General features: G+C 52.5%; 1 protein-coding gene across 2 annotated transcripts; it reads right to left on the bottom strand.

Moving 5' to 3' along the window:
• Positions 1-570: 570 nt before the first annotated feature.
• On the bottom strand, positions 571-13,088 carry HTR3A (5-hydroxytryptamine receptor 3A). 2 transcript variants are annotated; one of them, XM_059710940.1, is made up of 9 exons: positions 12,875-13,088; positions 10,714-10,880; positions 9,621-9,665; positions 7,361-7,470; positions 5,918-6,087; positions 3,505-3,665; positions 2,933-3,143; positions 2,609-2,830; positions 571-869 (listed from the first exon to the last, which is right to left on the bottom strand). In XM_059710940.1, exons 1-9 carry the CDS (start codon positions 12,939-12,941, stop codon positions 571-573), a joined length of 1,452 nt encoding a protein of 483 aa, XP_059566923.1. In that variant the 5' UTR covers positions 12,942-13,088. The 2 variants fall into 2 exon arrangements, with proteins under 2 accessions (XP_059566923.1, XP_059566921.1); XM_059710938.1 differs by having other exon boundaries at positions 2,609-3,143.
• Positions 13,089-24,570: the final 11,482 nt, after the last annotated feature.

A 24,570-nucleotide genomic window follows, 5' to 3' on the forward strand; every position in this document is an offset into this window, starting at 1 on the left:
CACCAGTAACTGTAAACCTCTTCATCCTCACGCGGCTCCTGACAAATGGTCAAGAAGAGAGGTTAGGGATTTATCGCATTTTATTACCCCCACCCCCACCATCTGATGAAACGTGAGTGTTCAGGGAAGTGGTCACAGCGGAGGTGAAGAAGGAGACGTTAGTGTTGGAGAAACCTAAAGCAGTTATCAGGCCCGTATATTAGAGAGTTGGCTGGCCTTCAATCTCAAAAACCAGGCTGAGGAAGATGAGCAGGATTCCAAAGTGCCTTATTTAGGGGGGTGCCAGCAGGGAAACTGAGGCTTACTGAATAGATATAGAGTGAAGTTGGGAAATGCATGGATTTCTTCTGATCTAAGACAACATGTTTCAAAGCCATCGTGGCAGGTGGGGGCAGGGAGGATGTAAGGATCTGGGACGCCAAGATTTTGGGAGAAGGGTGAAGGCCCTGCTTCGGGATTGCTGGGATGAATTGGCATTGGAACCAGGGATGGAGCTGTATATGTGACTTGAGAACATCCCTAGCACCCCCTGGACCCTGAAGTCCCCCCCTCCTCGCTCGGCTGGACTCCTCAGGAATACTGCCAGATGGACCAGAGTGTGACCAGGGTGACACTGTAGGCCAGCACCGCCAGCAGGTAGATGCGGAACAGCAGCCTGTCCAGCACGGAGCCCACGCGCAGCCAGTCCCGGGCCACCTCTCGGCTCTCCTCCCGCTTCTCCAGGAAGTGGCGGATGGAGGCCAGCTCCTGCAGCAGCCCGCGCATGGCCAGGGAGGCCTCCCGCGGCGGTGGAGGCGGGCTGTCTTTGCCCCTCGGGGTCTTGTCCAAGTCCCTGGGTCCTCCCAAATGGCCGCAGTGGTTCCCCATGTCTGGAAGAACGGGCAGAGCATTGGCAAGGGAGGGGTCTAGCCAGATGGCCTGAACACCATCCCTTACATTTCTTTGGCCTGCAGAAGGTTTTAGCATGAGCAATCTCAGACATAAAGAGCATTGGGAGTAACTTACCTATTTGTGTGCCCGCCATCCAACTTAAGCAAATTAAGAAAGCCAATACAGCGGGAGATTCCCGTACACCTCTTCTTCATCACATCCTCCATCCCCTCCCCAAGTCACCAACATCAAGTTTGGTGTTTATCCTTCCCATGCACTTGCTTTTTAACTCATGGTCTTTCCCCAGCTTTGATAGTCACCATTTCATTTGCGCTTCACAACAGCCCATGGAAGAGCAGAGGAGGGCGAATTGCTATCCACACTCTTTGTATGAAAGTGCTAACGCTCAGAGAGGGTAAGTGACTAGCCTGTGGTCACACAGCTGGAGCGTTATTTAATAGCGAGGCCATCGAGGCCTAGATATCTGGGCTCGGAATCCACTGCCCTCTCCACTGTGTCTCATTGCCTCGATGCCCTCCTCTCCGTGACTCCGAGGCCTTCTGCACCAGAAAACACGCCTGCAGATGTGGCGGCCTTCGCCAGGTGAGCAGTGAAATCAGGCATTAGGCGGGTGCTCTAGCTCAGAGATTTTCAACTGTGACACAATTTTTAAAACATGCGATATCTGGCTATTTAGTCAAGGGCACTGACCTCTTTTCTCTTAGATTGTCAAAATAATAATAATAATAATAATAATAATAATAATAATAATAATAATAAAATAGCCAACACAATAGCTGTTCAGTATACATGAATCAAAAGTATACCTATTTTTTTCAGATCGGCAAAAAATACATTTTTTTGCTATGCTGCAGAATCTTAGTGATTAGTTTACATGTGCCATGAGGTGAAAAGGTTGAAAATTGCTGCTCGGGCTCATGAATTCATGAGGAGATGGGGGCAGGTTAACGAAACATCTGTAAAAGGCGTGGCTCTGACCAGAAGGGAGGACAAAGACGAGTGCAGGGGGTTGGAGTGGTTAAAACACCAGCTCAGTCAGACCAACCTGATTTCAATCACACTTGACCAGTTCCTGGCTCTGTGCCTTAGGGCGAGCTATTTGGCCTCACTGTGCCCCTGTTTTCTCATTTGAAAAATGAGAATGAGGACAATGTGGATGAAATGGACAAATTCCTAAAGAAACACAATCTCCCAAAACGGAACCAGGAAGAATCAGAACACCCGAGTATGCCAATAACAACTGATGAAATAGAAGCAGTAATCAAAAAACTCCCAGCAAACAAAAGCCCGGGTCCCGACAGCTTCACTGAAAAATGAGGATGAAAATCCAATTGGGTCACCATCAGGATCACCTGTGATCCCACAGGAAATGCCTCGCACATGCCTGGCCCAAAGTGCGCAAGAGACAGACCAACACGCCCCCAGCACGACCACCAAATGGCTGTGGCAACTCCTCAGCGGGTCCCCCTGCACCCTGAATCCCTGCCCCGTCTCTGTCCACCCAGGCTGATGAGCATGTGCAGGTGCAGAGAGATGGGCACTCAGGCTGCCCCCCCCCCCAGTGAGGTGGTGCGTGGGGTGCCACATGCAGGACAGCACCCACCTTCCAGGCCCGGCTGAGCTCCAGGGCACGTCCTCCAGAGACACCCCCCTTCCCCCATGCCCCTGCCTCCAGACCGGAAGGGCCCCTGCATAGGGACTCCCCCTTCCCCCTCACCTGAGCAGTCATCAGTCTTGCTGGTTTGGGAGGCAGCTGGGCACCGATGGGAGGTTGGCTGCTCCCCCAGGCAGAGCAGCAGGGCGATTCGCTCGAGAACCAGGCGCCGCAGCCAGGCAGGCACCGGCTGCTGCAGGTCTTGCTTGTGCACCAGCCGCACGATGAGGATCGTCTCAGCCAAGCTGATGACCAGCAGAGCCATGCACACGACAAAGTAGACACCTGTGCACCCGGGGAGGGGGCGGGAGGGAGACATAGGAGGTGGGAGGGCCCACGCCTGGCTTCCTTGGCCACGGCGAGCTCTTCCCCAGAAGCAGGCCTTACCAATGAGGGGAGTGCCGATGGCGGTGGCAGGCAGCGTGTCGGACACAATGATCAGGAAGACAGAGTAGCCCAGAAGGAGTGTGATCTTGAAGGAGACCCTCTCACCACTCTCTGGGGGCAGGTAAAAGCCCACAATGTCCATGACCATGAGGAAGATACTGGGCAGCAGCAGGCTGACCGCATAGAATAGGGGCCGCCGGCGGATGACCACCTGGGACCAGGAGAAGAGCTCTGGGAGAGGCCTGGGGCAGACAGGTCCTGTGCCCAGGAACCGCCCCCCATCCCAGCCCCCTTGCTTGGTAGAGGATTCAACCTGCATTTCTCAGAAAAGGACACGGACAGACCCCACATTGTGCCTCTGGATCCAGGCTTGCGGCTGTTAGGGTAAGTGAGGGACAATTCAGCTCTTGCCCATCTACCTCGTGGAAGTTCCAGGAGATGAGTGTGACCCTGCGGTTGGGCCAGGGCCACGGTGGTCCCCCCCACCCCCCATGCCTCCTCAAGTCTGCCTGCGTGTGCTGGTCTAGTGGTTCTATTCATTATTTTAATCGCACCCGCTCCGTCCCACTCACATAGAACTTCATTTCTGCATAACAGTTGCTGCTTTCCATGCTGAACTCCCGGAACTGGGTCAGCACCCCCAGAAGCTCCCACTCGCCCTGGTTCATGAAGACGCTCTTGTCGAACTTCACCTTTTCTGGCGGGCGCCAAAGGGAGATGTTGATGTCCTGGACTGGGAGAGAGGAAAGCAAGCCAGTGCTGGAGCCCTCGCCAGCGGCATGCCAGAGCCTGCGACAGTGGGGTGCCGGGTGGCGCACCCACATGGCTTAGCTCGCTTCAGCTCTTCATCTCCAGCCTCAGTTTCCTCAGCTACACAATGAGGTCACTGCACACTGTACCTATCTGTACAGTGGGCCTGGAGCGAGGGGAAGGAAGGATGAAGTGAAACACACAGCAAAATGCAAAGAAGCAACAAACCATTTATTAGAGAGTCCCTTCCCCCCCCCCCCCCCCCCGCCACACACACACATACACACCTTTCTAGGTTTCCTTGTTATAATTACCTACTTAGGAAATAAACAAAAGTCAGTACTCTTCACCTCGGCCTGCAGAAAGCAGCCTGAACTGGAAGCAAGCAGAACCCCCGCTTACAGAATAGTTTAGCGCCTCTGCCTCTACTACAGAGACAGATGTGCCTGGCCCCAGAGGACAGGAGCGCCCACTGCAGTCAAGCAGCAGGAATGGCTGGCATGCCCATGGATCAGGAGAATGTGGAACAAACTCTGATGCACCCAGACAGACCACGGGATAGTCCACGGCGGTCCGAATTGACGAGGGAGCTCTACATGCGCACTAACTTGGGAAAATGTCCCGGATCTGTGGTTGAGTAAAACGAAGCAAGTAGCAGTAGCATAAATGATGTATACAGAATAATTCCCATGCACTTTCCATAGATGGTAATGTATGTGTATCTAGGCAAAGGGTAGAGAGGGATCTGAAAGAGCATATCATATGAAGTTTATACTGCTGAAAGCTGTTAAGTCCTGGTGTGGGGAGTTGGTGAAGAGTTTGGGAATGCGGGTAGAGGTCAAAGATCATTTGTAATTCTGGGTTTTGGTCAAAATTAGAATGTAGTGGAGGATGCCGTTTTGCAGTAAAGTGATGCTCACGTCCCTCGGCCTCAGTGAGCACCTAGGGTGCACCCCTCGATGTGTTTGTCAGCACCTTTCTCTGTGCCAGGCACCGTGCTGTGCCCCCAGTGGTGGGGCAGAAATCGTGTTCCGCCCTCTCTTCGTGTGTATCGGGTAGAGAAGTACACGTTGAACAAGCGCTTACAAGCACAGTAGACGTGGGAAGACGAACAGGAGGCTGTACATTGGGCGTTGGGGATGCCTAGTCTGGAGACTGGGAGGGGTTTCCCCGGGGAGCTGACCCTGAGCTGTGATTCAAAGGTGAGTAGAGGAACTGGCTTCCCCAGGTGTGGCTGGGGCAGGAGTGGGACAAGAAGGAAAGCAGGAGAGGAAGGAGGGCAAGTGGCCTGGGCGGGGGGAGCAGCCTGTGATTAGGGGCTGGAGGAATGGGCTGCGGGCGGCCAGCCCAGGGCCCCACGGGCCAGGTGCAGGATTTGGATTCTGTCCTGGGAGCATTGGGAAGCCATCAAGGTTCTTAAGCAGATTTGCATTTTAATAAGATCTCCATTTGCTCTGAGGAGCATGAATTGGAGGGGAACAAGAATAAAGGAGGGGGACCCGCGAGGAGGCTACTGCAGAAACCTGGGCACAAGATCAGGTTGGCTTGGATTAGGGAAGAGTGCATCCATCAGTGGAGAGGAGAAGTGAGGGATTTGAGAGGCATCGCGTGCCACTCCCGTGAGTGATCCTGGGAAAGAATGGGCCCTACTGAGTGTTTGCACTGTCTCGGTCAGTTGGCATGATGACAGGGAGGCACCGGGCAACCAGGTTAATCCCGTTTGGAGGATAAGGAAATAGGCTCAGTGGCATTAAAAATAAAAGTGGTGCCCCGGCCGGCATGGCTCGGGGATTAGAACATCGATTCCAGACAAGGGCATGTACCTGGGTTGCAGGTTCCCCGCCCTAGCTGGGGTGCATTGGGGAGGCAACCCATTGATGTGGCTCTCTCACATCAATGCTTCTCTCTCTCTCCTTTCCCCCTCCCTTCTATTCTTTCTAAAATCCAGGGGGAGGAATATCCTCTAGTGAGGATTAACAAGAAAGAAAGAAAGAAAGAAAGAAAGAAAGAAAGAAAGAAAGAAAGAAAGAAAGAAAGAAAGAAAGAAGGAAGGAAGGAAGGAAGGAAGGAAGGAAGGAAGGAAGGAAGGAAGGAAGGAAGGAAGGAAGGGAGAGAGAAAGAAAGAAGAGTAAGTGGTAGGTAAGTTGGATAAGGAAGATGTGTCCGGGATGTGCTCCTCACTCAAGGGTCCCGGGCCCCAGCCTGCGCCCCTGCCTCCAAAGCCCGTCTACTCACTGGTGTGCAGCCAGCTGGTGAAGGTCAGTGAGCAGTTCTGCACATCGAAGGGGAAGTTGTAGATGTCGAGGCTGCAGGCAGTCACCACCTGGAGGGGCTTGTAGTTCTGGACCTCGCCTTGATGCCCGACATACACGTACGGGATATCTGGAGACTTCCCCACGTCCACGCTGTCCAGGGGAGAGGGGGCAGCTTGGAGCTCAAGAAACAGGTCAGGCCTGGGAGGCTGAGGGTCTCTGAGCAGCCAGCAGGGAGAGAAACCCAGGGAGGGGCTAGGGCAGCAGGACAGCGTTGTCTGGAATTGATTTTTCTAGCCTCCTATCTCTCTTAGGCCTCCTTACCTGCATCAACACTGCTTTCCATGCATTCCTGAGTAAAGGCATTTTTCCTTTATTTCCCTGGCAACCTAACAAAAGGCAGGCAAGGATCCCTAGCCCCCAAATGCCACAGACCCTAAGGAGCATGCCCAGCTGTCCCTACACTGCCACCCACTGGCTGGGCAGAGCTCAGTTCCCAGGATGCCCGCCCGATGTGGCAATGGGCAGGTTTGGTGGTTTCCATCCTGACTCGGGCTTCTCTTGGCTTCCCGTTGCTGGGAGGCCTGTGAGTGAGAGGAATCATCTCTGCAGGAAAAGGAACTAGAAACGCCATGGAGACGAAGGGGCACAGGACAGAAAGTGGCCACTGTGGTATGCAGAGGCCTGGGCCCACAGCCCTGAGCCTGCAGGTTTCTGTGGAATCAGAACTCAAGACTATCGCTGTTTCACCGATTAAACTGCAGATTCAGCCAGAAACTGGAATTTCCCCGCGTCCCTCCAGCCTGAGTGATGCAGGGCACGCGGCTCCGGGTCGACGGCCTCTCATGAAAACCAGTGTGGGTGGCGCCCCTGGAGCCGGGCAATGCAGTGGGTCCTGGCAGAGGGTGACCGGCCCCTACACTTCCTCCTCCCACCCGTCTCCCCCGCCAGAAGGTACCTGAAGGTGAGGAGAAGGAATGTTGGCCAAGGCCAGAGAGACTGGCTGCTGAGAATAAAGGCTAGGGGGACCCTCTTCAGACCGAGGCTGCAATCTGTGGCTGCTCAGGCACAGGTGTGACCTGAGAAATGTGAGTGTCTCCCAGCTTCAAGTCTCCCCTGTGGCCAGGACTTCATTCCTTCCAGTAATGTTACTGTCCCTTCTAAATGCAGCCGTCCCTCATCCGACTATTGTAGCAACGTGAATTCACTCCCTGGCTTCCTTTCCTCAGGCGGGGCCGTTGGATCAAGAAGTGCAGGGTTTCAACATTAAGCATAGAGGAGTTTTTAAAAAGAAAAGAAAAAGCAGGGAATTTGGGCCCAAGCTAATTTTACCCGCAGCTCTGCAAGCCTTGGGGGGGTGGGGGGTGCCCCTGCCTTCCCCAGCCCGCAGCTACCTGGCCGCCCAGCACCAGATGGCGGTACTCACAACTCGTTGATGAGAATGTCCGGGACCCAAATGCTGTCCGTGGGGATGGACAGCTTGGTGATGTTGTCGAAGTCCTCGGGGTTCCACTGGAGAAACTCGTCAGTCCAGTACTAGGGAAGGAGCAGGCCCCGTGAGGCTGGGCTGGGTCGTCCCCAGCTCAGGCCAGCTCCACCTCTCAGGGCCCAGGAGAAAGGCAGGCATCTTCTTGGGGGAATCTGGGCGTCGGTGGCACCCTAGTCACTCAGCAGCACCTGAGAGGCCCCCACCTTTGTGCCCACGCACTTCCTACATGCAAATAGGACGCAGCCTCGCCCAGGGGCGGCGTCAGGCATTGCTAACATTTTGAATCCCCTAGCCACCAGCAGAGGGATCTGAGAGGACAGCTTCTTGGTCTCAGTCTGCACAAATGTTAAGTGGGGATGATAGGATGCACCTCCCAGGGCAGAGATGGTTACTGTTAGGTTTTGATCGATGCATCCTCCACTCTCCTGCCAGGATGACTGGCCTAACGGATATACATATTTTCACATTTCACATTCTATTTGAAGGTGTGGGGAAAAGATGGCGGGTCAGTGGGAGGGTCTGTGAGGTATGGAATAGTCAATAGCAGCTGCTATGCTTCAGAAGTTAATAGACTATATTATCACTGAAAACTGTACGAAATAATGTAAACTAACTACAAGAATGACTAGATGAAAATAAGAATGTGCCTTTCAAATCACGAGGAAAAAAACAAAGAGAACATTACATTGAAAAGGTTGTAAAACAGAATAGAATGGATAACCCCAATTTTACAGAACCATGAAATGTAAATTCTGTGATGTCACTCGCCCATTTAAAATTCTTCAGCGGCGTCTCATTGGCAATGAGATAAAGTTAAACCTCGAGGTCAACAAAGGCCTACATAATCTGCCTCCACCTACCTTCCTAGTCTCAGGTTTTGTTGTTGTTGTTGTTGGTTTGTTTGTGTTGGCCATGCCTCTCTGTGGAGTCTACACCTGGAATGATCACTGTTGGAACCTCCACATCTCTCCGTACCCTGCTCCTTCGCCCATGCGGCAATCTGTCTTCTTGATCAAGGTGAGTCTTACTCATCCTTCTAGGCTCAGCTATTCCATGCTCCAAGGACCTCTGGGAACCCCGTCCCCTGGCGGGTTTCATGTGCCTCCTCTGTGCTTCATGGCTGACATCTTGCCCGCGGTGTGGGTTGCATGGAATTGTCTGCTCACGTGTGTGTGGTCTGCACCAGCCTGTGAGCTCATTGTGGACAGAGCCTGAGTCTAGTTTGTGTCTCTAATTCCAGTCCCTTAGCATGTAGTAGACTAGCATGCCCTCACGGCTGGGGCAGACAAATGACCCTAGAGGTGCAGAGGTGGGAGCTGGCCATGGTGTCCCAGGAGAGAGCTCCAGGAAGTCCACCGGGTCCCTTCCCTGAGGCAGCGTGTGTTCTGCACTTAGGGATCTCGCGGAGGCAGAAAGGGGGCAGTACCACAGGAACCAGCATTTGGCTTCTTCCTCTACCCCACTTCCTGTCCCACGAGCTAGCTGTGGTGGGGTGCTCACGAAGAGAGGGAGAGATTTAACAGAGACCCACATTGCCAGGCATTTCCCCACAGTCTCTCAGGCTTGACCTCAATGAACTGTCCTCATGTCCCTGCCCCCTTCTCTTCAGCCACGTTGTTGGCTTTCCCTCTGTTCTGACACCTTCTCCAGGTACCTGGGGCCCCGGGGCTACCAGCTTAGGACACAGGGTGGACAGCAGCCTCCCCTGTTTGCCTGCCCTCCACCACCAGCTCCGAGCCAGAACTGCTGCTGGGGCCTCAGAGACTCCACACGCCAGCGCCTGACCAATGCCCGCCGGAAGCTGGAAGAGGTGGTCAATAGCCACAGGGTGAAGCCTGTTTCAATCACCCAGTTTGCTTGTTGTCCAATTTGGCTCAATAGGAAGAAGACTTGCGAGCCATTCGAGCTGCATGAGAGGGAAGGCTGCCCCCGAGCTCCCAGGCACTGGAGGTGTTCGATCGAGAGGTGGGGCACACACTTGCTGGGGCCCCAGTTCATGGAGAACTTCAGGACCCAGAGCAGGTCCAGAGGACTTCCCCCACCGAGCCTTCCGTCCCCCTCTATCCCCAGCCCCGAGCGAGGGGAGTCCAGACTTATGCATCTCAGGTCCCTGACGCGCCAGGTGGCGAGTCCCTCCCCGGGAGGGTAAGTCCCAGGCCAGGAAATGAGGCAGTGGGCGAAGGGCTGGGCTGCTCACCTGCCGGTACCAGATGTAGGTGGTGAGGACCTGGTTCTTCTCGTCCTGGGAAAGGAAAGGGAGCTGGCACAGGTGGCCCTATGGGATGTGGGTCCACTCTACACACACGAACCCCAGAAGGAGCTGCTGCTCTGTGTCCCCATTTCCTTGGGAAGTGGGGGTGAAGCAAAGGGGCAAGGAGGAGGGGCCAGCCATGAAAAGTTGGTCTTTTACTAGGACACATCTAGAAAGAAATGCAGTGATTTACTCTTAAACTATATGTGCATGTAAGTATACATGCCCTCTACTCTCTTCTATTATGTCATGCATATTATATATGTCTATTATGTTATCTATATTTTACAAATATGATATACATAACATAATAGAAGATAATACAAAGCATATTTAACAATATTGTGTATATCTATATCTATATATCTCTATCTCTATCTCTATCTCTATCTCTATCTCTATCTCTATCTCTATCTATATCTATATCTATATCTATATCTATATCTCTCCTATCCTAGAATGAAGTCAAGAGGTACAAAGTCACATAGAGTGAAAATTTCATCGCTCTCCCTCCCTCCTATCCAATCCCAATTTCCCTTTCCGAACAGCAGCATGGACTGTAGCGGAGACTGTGGTGTCAGCCCTGCCCACCCTAACCCAGCACACTGCCCCCATTTCGGCATCCCCACAGTCGCCTCCTGGTTATCTCTGCAGTGTCCACCCCCCTGCGCTGGGCAGTGGGCCCCACCTACTGCTGTCACTAACGGAGGAATCAATTAACTGATTTGTGATGGACTCTAACACCCACCACGTGCCAGGGACCTGTGTGACACAGGGCATAGAGATGAATAGGACAATCTGAACCCTCACACAGCCTGCACAGGGAGATGGTACCATGATACGGTGAGTGGCCCGCTGGCTGCAGGAGTGTGGGAGGGAGGTGGCCCCAGTTTCCTGGTTTGGGCAGCTCTGCACATGGGGGTGCTGCAGCCTGTCTGAGCCGTGGTGCCAGCCACAGGTACGATGGTACCCGAATGTCCACCATGTGCCCAGGGCCTCCCACCTCTGAGTCGGGGGCATCTTGGGGCTGAGCCCTCACCACGTTGAGGATGGCATAGACAATGACGTCGATGGACACGGTGGTTGGCCTCCTCCAGTCCCGCACGGGCCGCACGCCCTTCTTGTAGTTAGTCAGGAGGTGGTCTGACAGCCGCCGCAGAGCAGGCCCGGAGGTGTTCTGGGCCGGGAGGCCCCCCCTGCGCCTGGCTGGGAAGGAGAACAGTCCCAAGTGGACATCAAGCCGGAGCCACGGGCCGCTCGCCCTGGTTTGAAGCTATGAAAAGGGAAGTGCCCTCACCAGTCCCACCTCACAAAACTTCCAGGTGCCCCACCACGGAAATGTCCATTGTGTCTGCAGGCTCCTCCCCAGACTCAAAGGTGCATCTCAAACGGGCAACCTACACACTCATTTACGGGAGAGAGGGAGCCGGACTGGAAGAGAAGGTGACGTAAGGCAGGTGAGGTCTGAAGGAGGCCGAGGGCTCCGGGGAGGTCAGCCTGCAGGGCTCTGGTCGAGGAGCTCCAGGGAAGTGAAGGGGAGCCGGCCCCGGGAGAAGAGGGGGTACAAAAAAGTGGCCCCCAGTGCACAGTTCCTCAGCCCCGAGGTCTGCGTGAGGGTTTGCCTCAGTCAAGGTCAGATGTCAGTGTCGGTACAGCCCCTCATCTCCTGGCCCCCAGCCTGCAACTGACAAGGAAGAAGGGGGGCAACCAGTGGAAACTGACATCTCCTCTCCCTCCCTCAAAGCCCACCCCGAGGCCGCCACCCCACCTGCCCGGGGCGGGCGCACCAACTCCCGGGGGAGGTTGCCGGGTCCTCACAGGTGCTATGCGGGCAGTTTGTTAGGGTTGGGAAGAGGGTTGGGTGAGGTGCGGAGGGAGCGAGCAGCAGCACATTGGTCCCAGAGCAGGAGGCCTGTGAGGACCAAATGGTGAGGAGCAATCCCCACTCCTAGGCCCGAGCCCCGTCCTCTGGGATGCCATGTGCGCCTCAGGTGTCCTTCTGGGGCAGTAGAAGCTCTTCCTGAAAGGTGCCAAGAAACATGCAGGTGACAAACAGTGTGGGAGAGGGAGGACCAGGGTGCGGGCTGAAAGCCTCGGGGGCCTGGCAGCGTGAGCGCAGGTCTCAGCAGGCCTGGCTCTGTGTGCGCAACCTGTGCAACACATCGATCCTACAGATCCTCCTGCCTGCCCCTCCCCACCTGTCCCTGGTACACACCCCGCTGCCCTCAGGGCAGAGACGAGCAGAGAGAGGAGAGACGGGAGAGCAGGTAGGGAGTGCTGCCTTGGGAATAACATCTGTTAACATAGCACCGATTCAAACCCAGAGCCCCTGTGTCTCCCTACAGCGGCAACAGCCCAGGTCCTGTCGTCTGGGATTCGGGCCAGTTTGGAGAGCACCAGCCTGGGCCCCACGGGTCAGAGCAAAGGCGTTTCTGGGAGGCAGAGGGCTCCCCCGCCCGGGCAGCCCGGACCGGTCATCCCCTGCAGCCGGGCCTGCTCGTCCGTCCGGCTGAGCTTCCCCAGTGCCAGCTCTCGGGAGGAAACGCATCGTGTCCGCCCCCATCCACCCTAACGCACCCTGGCCCAGCTTCAGCCCAGCTCTGGATGAGGAGAAAACGGTCTAAGATGAATGAGTATTGTCTGCAGCAAGAGGGCACGATCCTTCCTGCATCCGCTGGGGAGGCAGGAAAGGATGGGTGGGAGTGCAGAGCGGGGTTGGGAGTTTGTGGAGGTTAGCCCCGGAAGCAAACTTTAGGAAACAGAGACCTCAAGAGCCCATGCAACACAGTCGGCGCTGCTGCTAACGAGCTGTGTGGCCTGAGCACACTATTCCCCTCTCTGGACCACAGCCTCCCCACGGAGAACAAAGGGGCCTTGCAGCGCTCTCTCTCGGTGCGTTCAGGGGCAGGGCAAAGAGCAGAGACCTCGCTGCTGCCCCGTCCGCATGTGTCCCATGCAGCAGGCTGCGCTGCACCCTCTCAGCAGCCCTGCTCTCACCGGGCTCAGCCTCGACCTCCCAGCTGGGCCCCAGTGTCTCAAAACGCTCGCATGCAGGTTCGGAGTGAGAGGCTGACTTCCTGCAGCCTTACCCACTCCAAACCCACCTTCCCTCAACCCTGGCAGGAATCCATCATCCCCTACTGCCCTCGGGAGGCGGCCAGCCACGTCCTACGTGTTTCCCATTTCCCCCACCGCCTTACCTTCTCCCTGAGTCAGGAGCACGGGCAGAAGCAGGGCAAGCAGCGCTGGTGGTGCCCACGGCAGCATGGTGAGCTTCCACGGTGTGGGCGCCTCTGGGTGGCGGGCGTGCAGGGAGAGCCCCGCCACAGGCCAGCCTGTCTGCCCTCTGCCGGCCTCGTGTCCCCGCCGCCTGCCTCTCCAGGCTGCTCCCAGCGCTTCTGCGGCTGAGCCTCGCACTGCCCGCACTGCCCGAGCCTCCAGGCTGGGAAGCTGCCAAGTGTCCCTGCAATCAATCCTTCATTTGAATCAGGTTTCAGGGTGGGAGGGGAGGGATGGAACCACTGAGAGGCTGGGTCACTCAGCGGAGCTCAGTCCTTCTGTTCTGCCAGGTGCCCTACTCAGTTCCCCAAGGACTGACTTGGGGTCCAGAGGCCGAGGGAGCTCCAGGCAGCTGCCTTCATGTATGTCCCACGGCAAGTATGTTTCCTAGCATCGGGCTGGGCTGGGTGGTGAGGTGGGAGGAGCAGGAGGGCCATTCTCTTGCTCTACAGGGTGACACAGGGCCCCTAGGTAGCCAGCTCTGCCGACAGAAAGGGGACCTGGAGTCACCACATGTCTGCCCTTTGTCCTCAGCTAAATATTCATATTTAAATAATCAAGATGTAATATACATATATATTTATACTATGCAGTTTTTTCTGTGCCATATAACTATTTTACATGTTTTTATTATACAAAGTAAATATGCATAGTTAAAATACAATAGCAATACATCCTCACTGTGGGAAAAATGAAGAAAAATGGAAATCATCCATAGGCTTACTGACAGCTCAGGGACAGCCACCATTCAGACTTCGGTGTATATTCCCTGTAATGTCCTTCTAGAATGTGTACACAACGAGTAAGTGTACCACGCATGTAAATTTGTGTTCTCCCTCCATTTTTTGCTTAATGTCATTTCACCTGCAGTCACAACACTTTTCCCTGAAATGTGGTTTTCTTGAAAGAAGTGCCTTTCTCTTTTTTGTATGTTAAATAGGCATTTATCTATCCCCCCGATACCCAACTGGGTGCCACCAGCTTGTCCGGCAAAACCGTGGCTATAGATTTATTTGGAGGCATCCCACTCCCATCTTGCCATGTGAATAGATGTGTAGATGTGGGCTTTTCTTCTCCTTTAAAAAAAAATTTACTTATTTATTTTAAAATGTATTTTTTATTGATTTCTGAGAGAGGAAGGGAGAGAGAGATAGAAACATCAATGATGAGAGAGAATCACGCCCCCTACTGGAGATTGAGCCCGAAACCCGGGTATGTGCCCTGACTGGAATCGAACCATGACCTCCTGGTTCATAGGTCGATGCTCAACCACGGAGCCACACCAGCCGGGCGGGCTATGTAGACTTTTCTATCTTGACTGTTTTCAAGGTGAGATGCACCTGCATCAAAGTGCAGTCATGCAAGCTCCAACCACAGAACATTTCATCCCTTTCCAGTTGAATTTAAGGGTAGAATGGGCTGAGAACACTGCAAGGAGAAAGAATTTTCTGAATTTTAGTTAAGTTAAAAGACTCCCACCTTGATCAGAAGTAAGTCCTCTCTGGTTCTGCCTGGGTCTTCCCTCTTATTCATGTACATGTGAAATCTACATGTTGCATTATACCCTCCATTGATGGGGTCCCTTCACGGGGCCACAAGCCGGGGGGGTGGCCTGGGATGCTCGCTCAAGCTCAAGGAGCCTGGGCTACCCTTCTTTCGAGCCATGTGCTCTCTCACTGCACAATCTAGAAAAACAAGGAAAATCAGCCCCAAGAATTCCCTTTGGGGGAATGGAGATGGGGAGAAGTGGTAAAAAAGTAGAAAATAGAGGGCCCCAAACTTCTAGAGAATTTAGAGCCATCCCCCCTCCTGTCCCCTGAAAGAATGTGCCCAGACTCCAGGCTTGACCACAGGACGGGCAGGACAGGAAGACCGGGCTGCCATAGGCTGCCAGGCAGGCTTTAAGCAGTGCAGCGGCTCAGACTCAGAAGGGCTCTGTGGGTTCCCAAATGCAGCCTCGAGCCAACCTTGGAGCCATGAATAAACGCTGGCCTCCTGCTCACTCACCTCCGTGGCCACTTAGAAATCGGCTGCGAATTTCTAGAGGGTGTTCTCCTCTGGCGGTTTGCATGGTGAAATCTGCATCTAGCACCATCCCACTTATTGAGGGGGTCCCTTCCTATGGCAGTAACAAACGCACTTGGGGTTTCATTATAGTTGCTTCCTCATTGAAGAACAGGCACTCGACCACTGCCCCCGCCCCCGCACACACTAACTGCTCCCCCAAATGCTCCCTGAGCATGTCCATGAGGCACATCCCTATCTCCCTCCAATGTGGCCTGGCCCATTCCTTCCCCAGAGCCAGGCCGCGGAGACAGAGAGCAGCGAGAGGCATCTGGCACCGAACTTGTTCTGAAAGGGACAGTGCCACAGCAGGAGGGAAAGGGGCAGGGAGAGGTGAAAAGAAACAGAAGGTAAAACTACAGGAAATGGGGGATCTGAAGAGGAGACAGGAGTGAAGTAAAAAATAAAAGGAAGATGAGGAGAGAAGGAAAATTGTTTGGAAAGTGAGGAGGAAGAGGAAGACAGAAGTGAAAAAGGCAAGGACAGAGAGAGAGAGGAAAATTCTATGAGGAAAGGAAGAGAAGGGAGAGGAGAAGGGAGGGGGCGGCAACAACAGCAGGAGGGTCTGAGCCAGCTGTGGGCAAACTACGGCCCGCGGGCGGGATCCGGCCTGTTTGAAATGAATAAAACTATTGAAAAAAAAGACCGTACCCTTTTATGTAATGATGTTTACTTTGGATTTATATTAGTTCACACAAACACTCCATCCATGCTTTTGTTCTGGCCCTCCGGTCCAGTTTAAGAACCCATTGTGGCCCTCGAGTAAAAAAGTTTGCCCACTCCTGGTGAGCTGTCAATCCAGGGTGGCCTGAATGTGGCTCACTCCTCCCCACCATGGGAGTGGGGAAGGAGGGCTCCCCACGCTGCAGAGTGGAGTGCCAGCCACGGGCATGTGCTAATCTGGGGGCAGTGCAAAAGCCTGGACACCCTGTCCCCTGGACCAGGCCCTCATTTCTGCACTGAGCTCCCAGCCCCTCCGGGACCGCCTGAAGGAAGAGGATGTCTTGCACACAGTGTGCACATTAGAGAATTAGCTTCTTGGGTAACAGGGTTAGAGCGAGCCAGGCAGGCCGTGCGTCACATGGAGCTGTATCGCCTGTGTGCCTCTCGGATGGAGCAGCAATCAAGTTTCCCCTGAAGAAATTTCCTATTAATGGATCTGATGGCACAACGGACAGGGAGGAGTTGGAGTTGTTGCCAGTGGCGGGGTGTAAATTGCCTCCAATGAAACTGTGGAGTCACTTTTGCCCCTTTTAAACAAGAATCAGTTCCAGGCGGTGAGGAACTGCCCCCGGCCGGCGGGGATCGGGAAAGGCAGAGGCAGGGCTAATCTGATTCCTGAGCTCTGGCTGCAGACGGCCGGCTCCTCCCAGGGCGCGGAGGCAGACACGCAGATGGCAGCGATCCAGTGAGGGTAATGAAAAGCTCAAGCCTGCAGGAGCCGCAGGCCTGGGCCTCCCCTTGTGTCCAGCTGCTCCCACACCCTGGAGAGGAGGACTGTACTCACACATGTGCCAAGAGCTTCCCGCCCATCTGCCCACTTCCCATCTCCCAGGTTCACACACAGAGCCCAGAGAGCCCGCACCACATGCCCCTTTCCCACGGGTGGACATGGCGGAGCTGAGGCCTCCAGACTCCTGGCTCCAGCCTTTTCCACGGCAGCGGTGCTTCCCATCTTCCGCAGTAAATTTTTACTGGTCTGTAAAACTTTTACCACCAAAGAACCTGACCTTTTAAAACCTATAAACTTCCCCAAACTCTGTAATCCGTAGTAACATCTGGCTGCACTAGGGGCCCACCTGCTAGGGAAGAGCCCGGGGGGCGGGGGGGGAGGGTTAAGGTGCATCATCCTGGTGCTAAATGGGAGATGATCTTTATCCTCCCATCACCTTGGGGAGAGGACTCCATGAAGCCCCACTGGTGGGTCCCAAGGCTCGGCACCTGCTCAGAGTCCCCAAGAGAACCACCCTCCCTGCTCTGGGGATGGCATAGGGAGGACAGACAGGTGAGCCTTCCCCCACCCAGTTCCGTGGACCTGACACATCTTGGCACAGAGGTTAAAAGGTTTAGGGATTGTCTACCCATGGAGAACCCAGCGAGATGAGAAGATGCTTGATTCAGTTTTCCCAGTTCCCCTGCCAAAGAGACAGCAGTGGCTGTTATAGGGAGAAGAGAGCAGCAGCAGCAATGTCCTTGCTATGGCATCATGTCCCATAGGATGGGACCATCCTGGTCCCCGGGGTTGGCCTGGCTCCGCACCCTCCCCCAACAGCACCTGCCATTTATCGAGCACGAACTACATGCCAGACACTGTGCTAAGCTCTTTATCATACTTAATCTTTGTTCCCTATGAAGAACATGCTATTATTCCCATGTTGCATATGAGGACATTGGGGCACAGGGAAGTGAAGCAACCTGTGGAGAACTGCACAGCTAATCTGTGAAGGGTGTGGCACTGGGCCTTAGGAGCCGGAAGCCCGGCTCTTGCCCACCTGGTTACACCGAGTCCCAGAGCATCCTCTTGGCTGAGGCCCAGGCTGATTGGGCTCTGGCTCCAATCCTGGAACGGATGGGGCTTGTTCTTGCCGTGACTGCTCTTGTCGAAAGGGCAGGCCCATGGCGTGGGCCCCACAGTAGCCTGCTGATTAAAGATACAGCTATTGGAGAGTGTCAGAAGTAAGAATACGCAATGGCCCGAGGGGCCGTTCCGTGCAGTGCTTCCCAGGGCAGAGTGGACTCGGCAGTGCTGCACTCCGGCATCCTGGTCCCCGCGAAGCCGTTTCCACACACGTCAGCTGCGGGGCTTCACGGTGAACCTGGACTTCCGCGGCCTCCTCGTGGCCGGCAGCGATGCTAGAGTTCGGGGTGTAATGTCATTCTGCCGAGTCTGGGTGCGTGGGGTGCGGCCTCCTCAGAGGGGTTATTTCTTGTCTCCTGTCACCTGGGGAAGAGGCCTTTTCCAGCCTTCCGACCAGACAGGATAAGACCGGGAGGGAAGCAGCACAGCGGGGTTCCTCCCTCGGTGCTGACCCCCAGGGTCAAGATGCCTGAGGCCTTGTTTCTGGAAGGAGGGTGCTCTGCTGCCACGTTCCACATGCAGACAGGCGAGCAGAAGGAAGGAAGCGACTCAAGCCAGGAGCTGTGCTAGTCTCTCGGGACTCCAGGAAAGGGTTCCGGACTCGGGGAAGGAGTTGACAGGCCTCGGAGAACTGGGTCGCTGGTTCAGTCTACGTCCCCTGTCTCGTCCCTGTGTGTGGATTTATGTTCCACTTTCCAGCCTTCACCCTCCACACGGAGGGGAGACTTTGCTCCTGTGTGGCCCAGGGAGGTGGCAGCGGCAATGGTCTGAGAGAGAGAAGCACCCAAGCACGGGGACCCTCCAGCCTGGAGACCTGCGTGGGGACTTGTTTTCATAAGGGAGGTGACACCCTCCCCTCAAGCCACGAGGGGACCTCAGGCATGAGAAACAGGGGGCAGGGGTCTGCCCTTCATCCCCCACTTCCCCGCCTCCCACTCGAGTCCTTGCAGGTGCCCACGAAGGGAGACTCCAGCGTGCTGAGTACTGTATGTCTCCTCCTATGAGAGGTCACTTTCCCCCACCCCTATCCCCAAATCTCTCTCAAAGTCTAGCCTTTTCAACCTTTTTGAGGGTGGAACCCTTTTTTCTGTGCCCCAAACAACAGAGCCAAGTCCAGGGTGGTGTCCTGGGCAGGTCCCTGGCAAGTGCTCCTGGTGTTAACAAGCTGGTCGCAGAGGCCAGGCCTAATGGTGCTGGGGATGAGTCCGTCTGGTTCACCCAAAGCTGGACCCTGGCACAGAAGGTCACTGGGCTTAAATTTCTCTCTCCCTCCAGAGAATGACTGCACTCAGGAAGGAAGGGACCAGAGAGGCCAGCTCATTGCTGGTGAGTGGCCATTAGTCCATGTGGCCACCCCAGCGCCGGACCTGGGGCAGAAGATAATTCGGCTTAAATTTCTCTCTTACTTCTAATTCTAATTTCCAGAGAGAAAAGGACTGGAAAGTTCTTTCCATCCATCCCTATCCCGTTGCTTCTGGGAATATTAGCATCTTAATATGTTGTTATTCGAATTTTCTGAGAAATTTTCAAAGAAAGAAACCTCACAAGTCCCTTTGGGATTTTAAAACAAAGTTTCTTCTAATATCTAACTTTAAGTGCTCTTGGCGAAATTGGAGTCATTTCCCTTTATCCTGTAGAAACGTCTACCATGTCCTGTCCGTCCTCCCCACAGCCTCTGCGAGGGGCCGAGACCGTAGTGGCCGCGCCTGGGCTCCCGGAGAGAAGGACGCCGAGGCGGAGAGCAGTGGCGCTCACTGGCCTTGCACATACATCGCTGAGCGCTTTAAAATGAACTGTCATGCACGTTCTCGCTTCCACTTTGAAACGCTGTGGTAGGTGAAATGATCTCCATCTTATAGATGAAGAGCCACAACCCTGAAACATTTGGTGACTTTTCTGAGGTCACTCAGCTAATAGGTGACCGAGCCTGGTTTAGCCCTGCACCCAGCAAGGGCAGCCCCTGTGAGATCTGATCCTGTCTTCTCCTTTTCCATAGGAGCAAGAAGTGAGAAAGTGTCATCTCCTAGGAGGAGACATACTCGGAGGAAAGAACAAACTTAAGGGTCGTTGCCTCTGGGCGTGGGGGCGGGGGTGCCTTTTCACTTCGTTGTGGTTCCTTTGCTGCGCAGAAGCTTTTTCGTTTGATGTTGTCCTACTGGTTTGTTTGCTTTTGTTGCCTGTTACCAGAAACTAACTTCAGTGTTCTCACATCTGAGTTGGCCATAACCACCCTTATCCCACAGGTCATGGTGAGGATGAAATGAAATGATGGATCTGGGGGATCCATCTACCCAGTTATGCCTTTTGTGGACGAAAGAGGCCACATGCTGACCTGACAAGCTCAGGGAAGGCCTGCATGCTGGTCTTGCAAACTCAGAGACCTAAAGTAACCACAAAGGATGGTCTGAAATTAAACTTTAACTAAAAGCAGTGATGGTAGGTAGTTATGTCCTAGGTTGGTATCTTCTCTGACAAGGTCAACCATTACCTTAACTGAGCCTATTGTCTTTTGCATCTATGATAACATACTCTGGAAACTATGGGTAACTTGTAACTTCCCCTTTTCTGGACCCCTTGGGGCACAACCCGGGCTCCAGGACAGAGACCACAAATTCCTTCATTGTTATGTTAATTGTTCCTGCACCCACCTAAGTATGTGTCTATTATTTTACTTTTTATCCAATCCCAGGGGTTTCTCTGCTTTGCTTTCTCCCGCCTCTCTAGTTTATCAACATGGATTTCATGAAACTCACCTACATCCCTTCCTTTGACTGCAATGTATAAATACAGATGTAACCCGTCAATCTCCGGAGCATTATCTCAATTCGTTGAGGTTCTGCTTCTCAGCGTATGTCGACAGTTTGGCTCAAATAAACTCACAAAAATTCTTTACAGGTTTGAATGTTTTTATGTTAACACTTTAAATTTTGTACCGTGTAAGTCTATTACCTACACAAAAAGTTGAGTCAGTTTTTAAAAATAAGCAATGGGAAGAATGGGGTACAAGCCAATGCCAGTCCTGGTTCCGCCGAAAACTATCTGTGTGGCCTTGGGTAAACCAGTGGGCCTGTCTAGGCCTCGGTTTCATCACCTATAAAACGGGAATAAAGCAATAATGGCCCTGCCGACTAAATTCACCTGCCTACCAAATCCATAGGACTTAAAAAAAAAATGTTGACAGTATTCCAGATGTCCCTCATTCTCCCTCTTTTTGTAGGATTGTTTTTTGAGAATAATATAGTTCAGCAAGTACTAATCTGGTACGAGAAAGGCAATATCAGTATCACTGGGTTCGATTTATGTGTCCCTGTTCCCAGATATTCTGATACCTGCTCCCTCTTCCCCATAATACAGACAATTATAAAAAACACAATGTATGGTGTTATGGGGGGAAAAAGACTTCTTTGAGTCAGACTTGACTTGAACTCAAATCTCAGTTGCTCCTTACTAGTTATATGGTCCTGGTCAAGATGCTTAAAGCAGCCTTGGCCGGGTGGTTCAGTTGGTTGGAGCATCTTCCCATACCTTAAAGGTCTTGGGTTCAATTTCTGTGTGTGCAGATTGGTGTTTCACTCTCACATTGTTTCTCTCTCTCTCTCTCATCATCAACAACAAAAAAGATGCTTAAAGTAACTAACTTCAGTGTTCTCATGTCTAAGGTGGGTCTAACCACACTTACCCACAGATCATGGTGAGGATGAAATGAAATGATGGCTGTAAAGCATGTAGCAGGGCACCCAGGACACAGTACATACTTTAAAGCTGCTAGTTTCCTCCCCTTTACAAATAGAAGGGATCAATGGGATTCATAAATGAGTGAGGCAGTGGGTTGTGAACACTCTCAGACAGTCAGACACAGCAATAAAACCTGAAGGGGCTGTTCCACAGCAGCCTGGCCCAGTGGCCCAAGCGCGGAGCCTGGAAAGAGGGGAGGGGAGAACTGGAAGTGAACAGCTCATCTGTGACCCCAGTGGCTGTCACCTTTCTCAAAGGTCACCTTCTCAGACCAACATTCCTAAATCACACCCCCAGCACTCCCTGTATTCCTCCATAGCAATGTCACCATTTAACATACTATATATTTTGTCTAATTATCTTGTGTATTGTCTGTTTCTCCCCAGAGAATGTAAGCTCCACCAAGGCAGGGATTACTTCCCCCCTCAGCTTAATTGAGGTATAACTGACAGATAAAATTATGTATATTAAACTGTACAAAGTGATGATTTGATATGCGGATACATTGTGACATGGTTACCACAATCGCATGAGTTAACATATCTGTCACCTCACATAGTTATCTTTTGTGTGTGAGAGAAGGAATACTTAAGATCTATTCTCTTAGCAAACTTCAGGTATACAACCCAGTACTATTATTTTTTAAATATATTTTTATTGATTTCAGAGAGGAAGGGAGAGGGAGAGAGATAGAAACATCCACGATAAGAGAGAATCATGGATAGGCTGCCTCCTGCACACCACCTACTGGGGATCGAGCCCGCAACCTGGGCATGTGCCCTAACCGGGAATCGAACCTGTGAGCTCCTGGTTCATAGATCAATGCTCAACCACTGAGTCACACCAGCCAGGCGAACACAGTATTATTAACCATAATCACCGTGTGTGCATTGAGTCCCCAGAATTTACTCATAATTGAAAATGTGTGCCGTTTGACCAACATTGTCCCATTTCCTCCAGCTTCTGACAACCACCATTTATTCTACTCTCTGCCTCTCTGAGTTTCACTTTAAAAAAGAAATTTCCACATATAAGTCACATCATATAGTATTTGTCTTTCTCTGGCTTGCTTCACTTAGCATCATGTTGCAAATGTCAGGATTTCCCTTTTTGTATGGCTGAATAATAAATATTCCTATCATACCTATATCTCTAGATAGAGATACATCATGTTTTCTTTATCCACTCATCCATGGGCAGGCTCTTCTCTTGTGTCCATCTATATCTTGGCTACTGTGAGGAATGCTGCAATAAGCATGGGAGTGCAGAGATCTCTTTGAGATCCCGAGTTTGTTTCCTTGGAGATGTGCCCATAGTTTGGATTGCTGGGTCATAAGGTAGTTCCATTTTTAACTTTCTGGGGACCATCCATACTATTTTCCATAATAGCTCTACCAATTTACGTTTACAATTTACAAGAGTGCGCAGGCTTCTCTTTTCTCCATGTTCTCACCACTATGTATTTCTTCTCTTATTTATAACAGTGTGAGATGACAGCTCATTGTGGTTTAGGCTTGCACTTCTCTGATGGTTAGTGATGTTGGCATGTTTTCACTTACCTGCTGGCCATTTGCATATCTTCTTTGGGAAAATGTCTATTCAGGTCCTTTGCCCATTTTTAAGTCAGATTATTAAGTTAAGCTGCTGAACTGTATGTGCTCATTATATATTTTATATATTAACCCCTTATCAGATAGATGGTTTGCAAATATTTTCTCCATTTTATACTTTGCCTTTTCACTTTGTTGATGGCTCCTTTTCCGCGCAGAACTTTTTAGTTTGATGGTGTCCCACTTGTTTATTTTTGCCTTTGGTGTCATATCCAAAAGATGATGGCTAAGATCAATGTCAAGGAGCTTTTTTTCCTATGTGTTCTCCTAGGGGTTTTATGGTTTCAGGTCTTACCTTTAAGCCCCTAATCCATTCTGAGTTAATTTTTGTGAATGGTGCAAGACAGGGGCCCAGTTTCATTCTTTTGCATGTGGATATCCAGTTTTCCCAACACCATTTATTGGATCTGTTTTGTTAGTTGTTGAATTCCCAGAACCTAGAAGAGTATCTGTCACATAGTAGGTGCTCAATAAATATTGTTGGGCGAATGAATGAGTGGCACTAGTATAGGGGCACTAGTATTTAGTGAAATCCACATGTGCTGGTTCCTCAGGACCTGGGAACTGAGGTGGGAGCTGGGTCCTTGGCTGCCTCCCCTGGTTCCGGGGATGTACTCTGCAGACTGTCCTTGTCCCATGGCTGCCATGACTCGGGTCTGAGGTTGGGCACTGGCAGGCCTGTGCAGTAATGCTTTCCTTGGAATGGGGACCATTTGGATCCCCTGAGCTCCCATTACCTAAGAGCAGATACTCTAGGGCACAGAAGCTGTAGTCTTGTGTGAGCAGAGAGATGGGACAACATGGACAGCACAGGCATGAGAAAAATCCCAGCCTCACTCCTGACACCGGGCAGACAAGAAGCCCTCATAGGAAGGACTCAGCTAAGAAGCAGAGGAGAGGCAGGACTGACCAAGGAAGTCACATGGCCCTCCTGCTTTCAGGGACCACTGTGTCACTCACCTCAGCAAGGCCCTCAACACATCTCACCTTGAACCTGCTGAGCCGTGTGCCTGGGACCTCTCAAGGGTGCTTGACGGAGTCTCAACTTGTAAGTGAGAAAGTGAACCTCGGGGAGGATCAATGACATCAGCAAGGTCACGCAATTCCTAACCCCAGAACTAGTGCCCAGTTCAGAGAATTTTCCAGAGTCCCATACTGAAGTGTTTAGACATAACCTCCTCTCGTATCAATATCATCTAGAGTTAGAGATATCAAAGAAAACCCCCTCAGTCCTTAAAACCATCTAGTCCAGCCTCCATCCAACACCCAAACCTCTTTCACGTCCCCAGAAAATTACCTTTCCGGCTTTGCTTGCAGACCTGTAAGGACGAGGGGATCTCCCGTGACAGCCCGTTTCATTTTTGCAGATATTTCTCTTATTTTGTTTCCCAGAGGGGTTTCCTTAAAACTTCTACCCATTCAGCGCTGCCCTTTGGGTGTATTCGGAAGAAGTCCCATTCCTTGTCGATGAGAAGTCCTTCCACCATCATGCCTCCTTGTCCATAGGCGACGCCCCTCAGATCTTGCAGCAGAGAACTGGAGCAGGAGGGGCCCTGGGCAGGGAGGGCACACGCTGCACATGAGGCTGCTGTGCCGCTGGCCTGGGACCGCATGGGTGGTTGGTGGAGTT

The sequence above is a fragment of the Myotis daubentonii genome, chromosome 9 (genome assembly GCF_963259705.1).
Source record: "Myotis daubentonii chromosome 9, mMyoDau2.1, whole genome shotgun sequence".
Taxonomy (NCBI): domain Eukaryota; kingdom Metazoa; phylum Chordata; class Mammalia; order Chiroptera; family Vespertilionidae; genus Myotis; species Myotis daubentonii.

What these genes read in the sequence shown, in the direction of transcription:
- HTR3A (XM_059710938.1), bottom strand. Translation starts at nt 12,941, where the DNA reads ATGCTGCCGTGGGCACCACCAGCGCTGCTTGCCCTGCTTCTGCCCGTG. An exon ending in ATGCAGAAATGAAGTTCTAT is followed by an intron (nt 3,144 to 3,504) that starts GTGAGTGGGACG and finishes TCCTGGTCCCAG; the next exon opens with GTGGTCATCCGCCGGCGGCC. An exon ending in CAAGACTGATGACTGCTCAG is followed by an intron (nt 870 to 2,608) that starts GTGAGGGGGAAG and finishes CCGTTCTTCCAG; the next exon opens with ACATGGGGAACCACTGCGGC.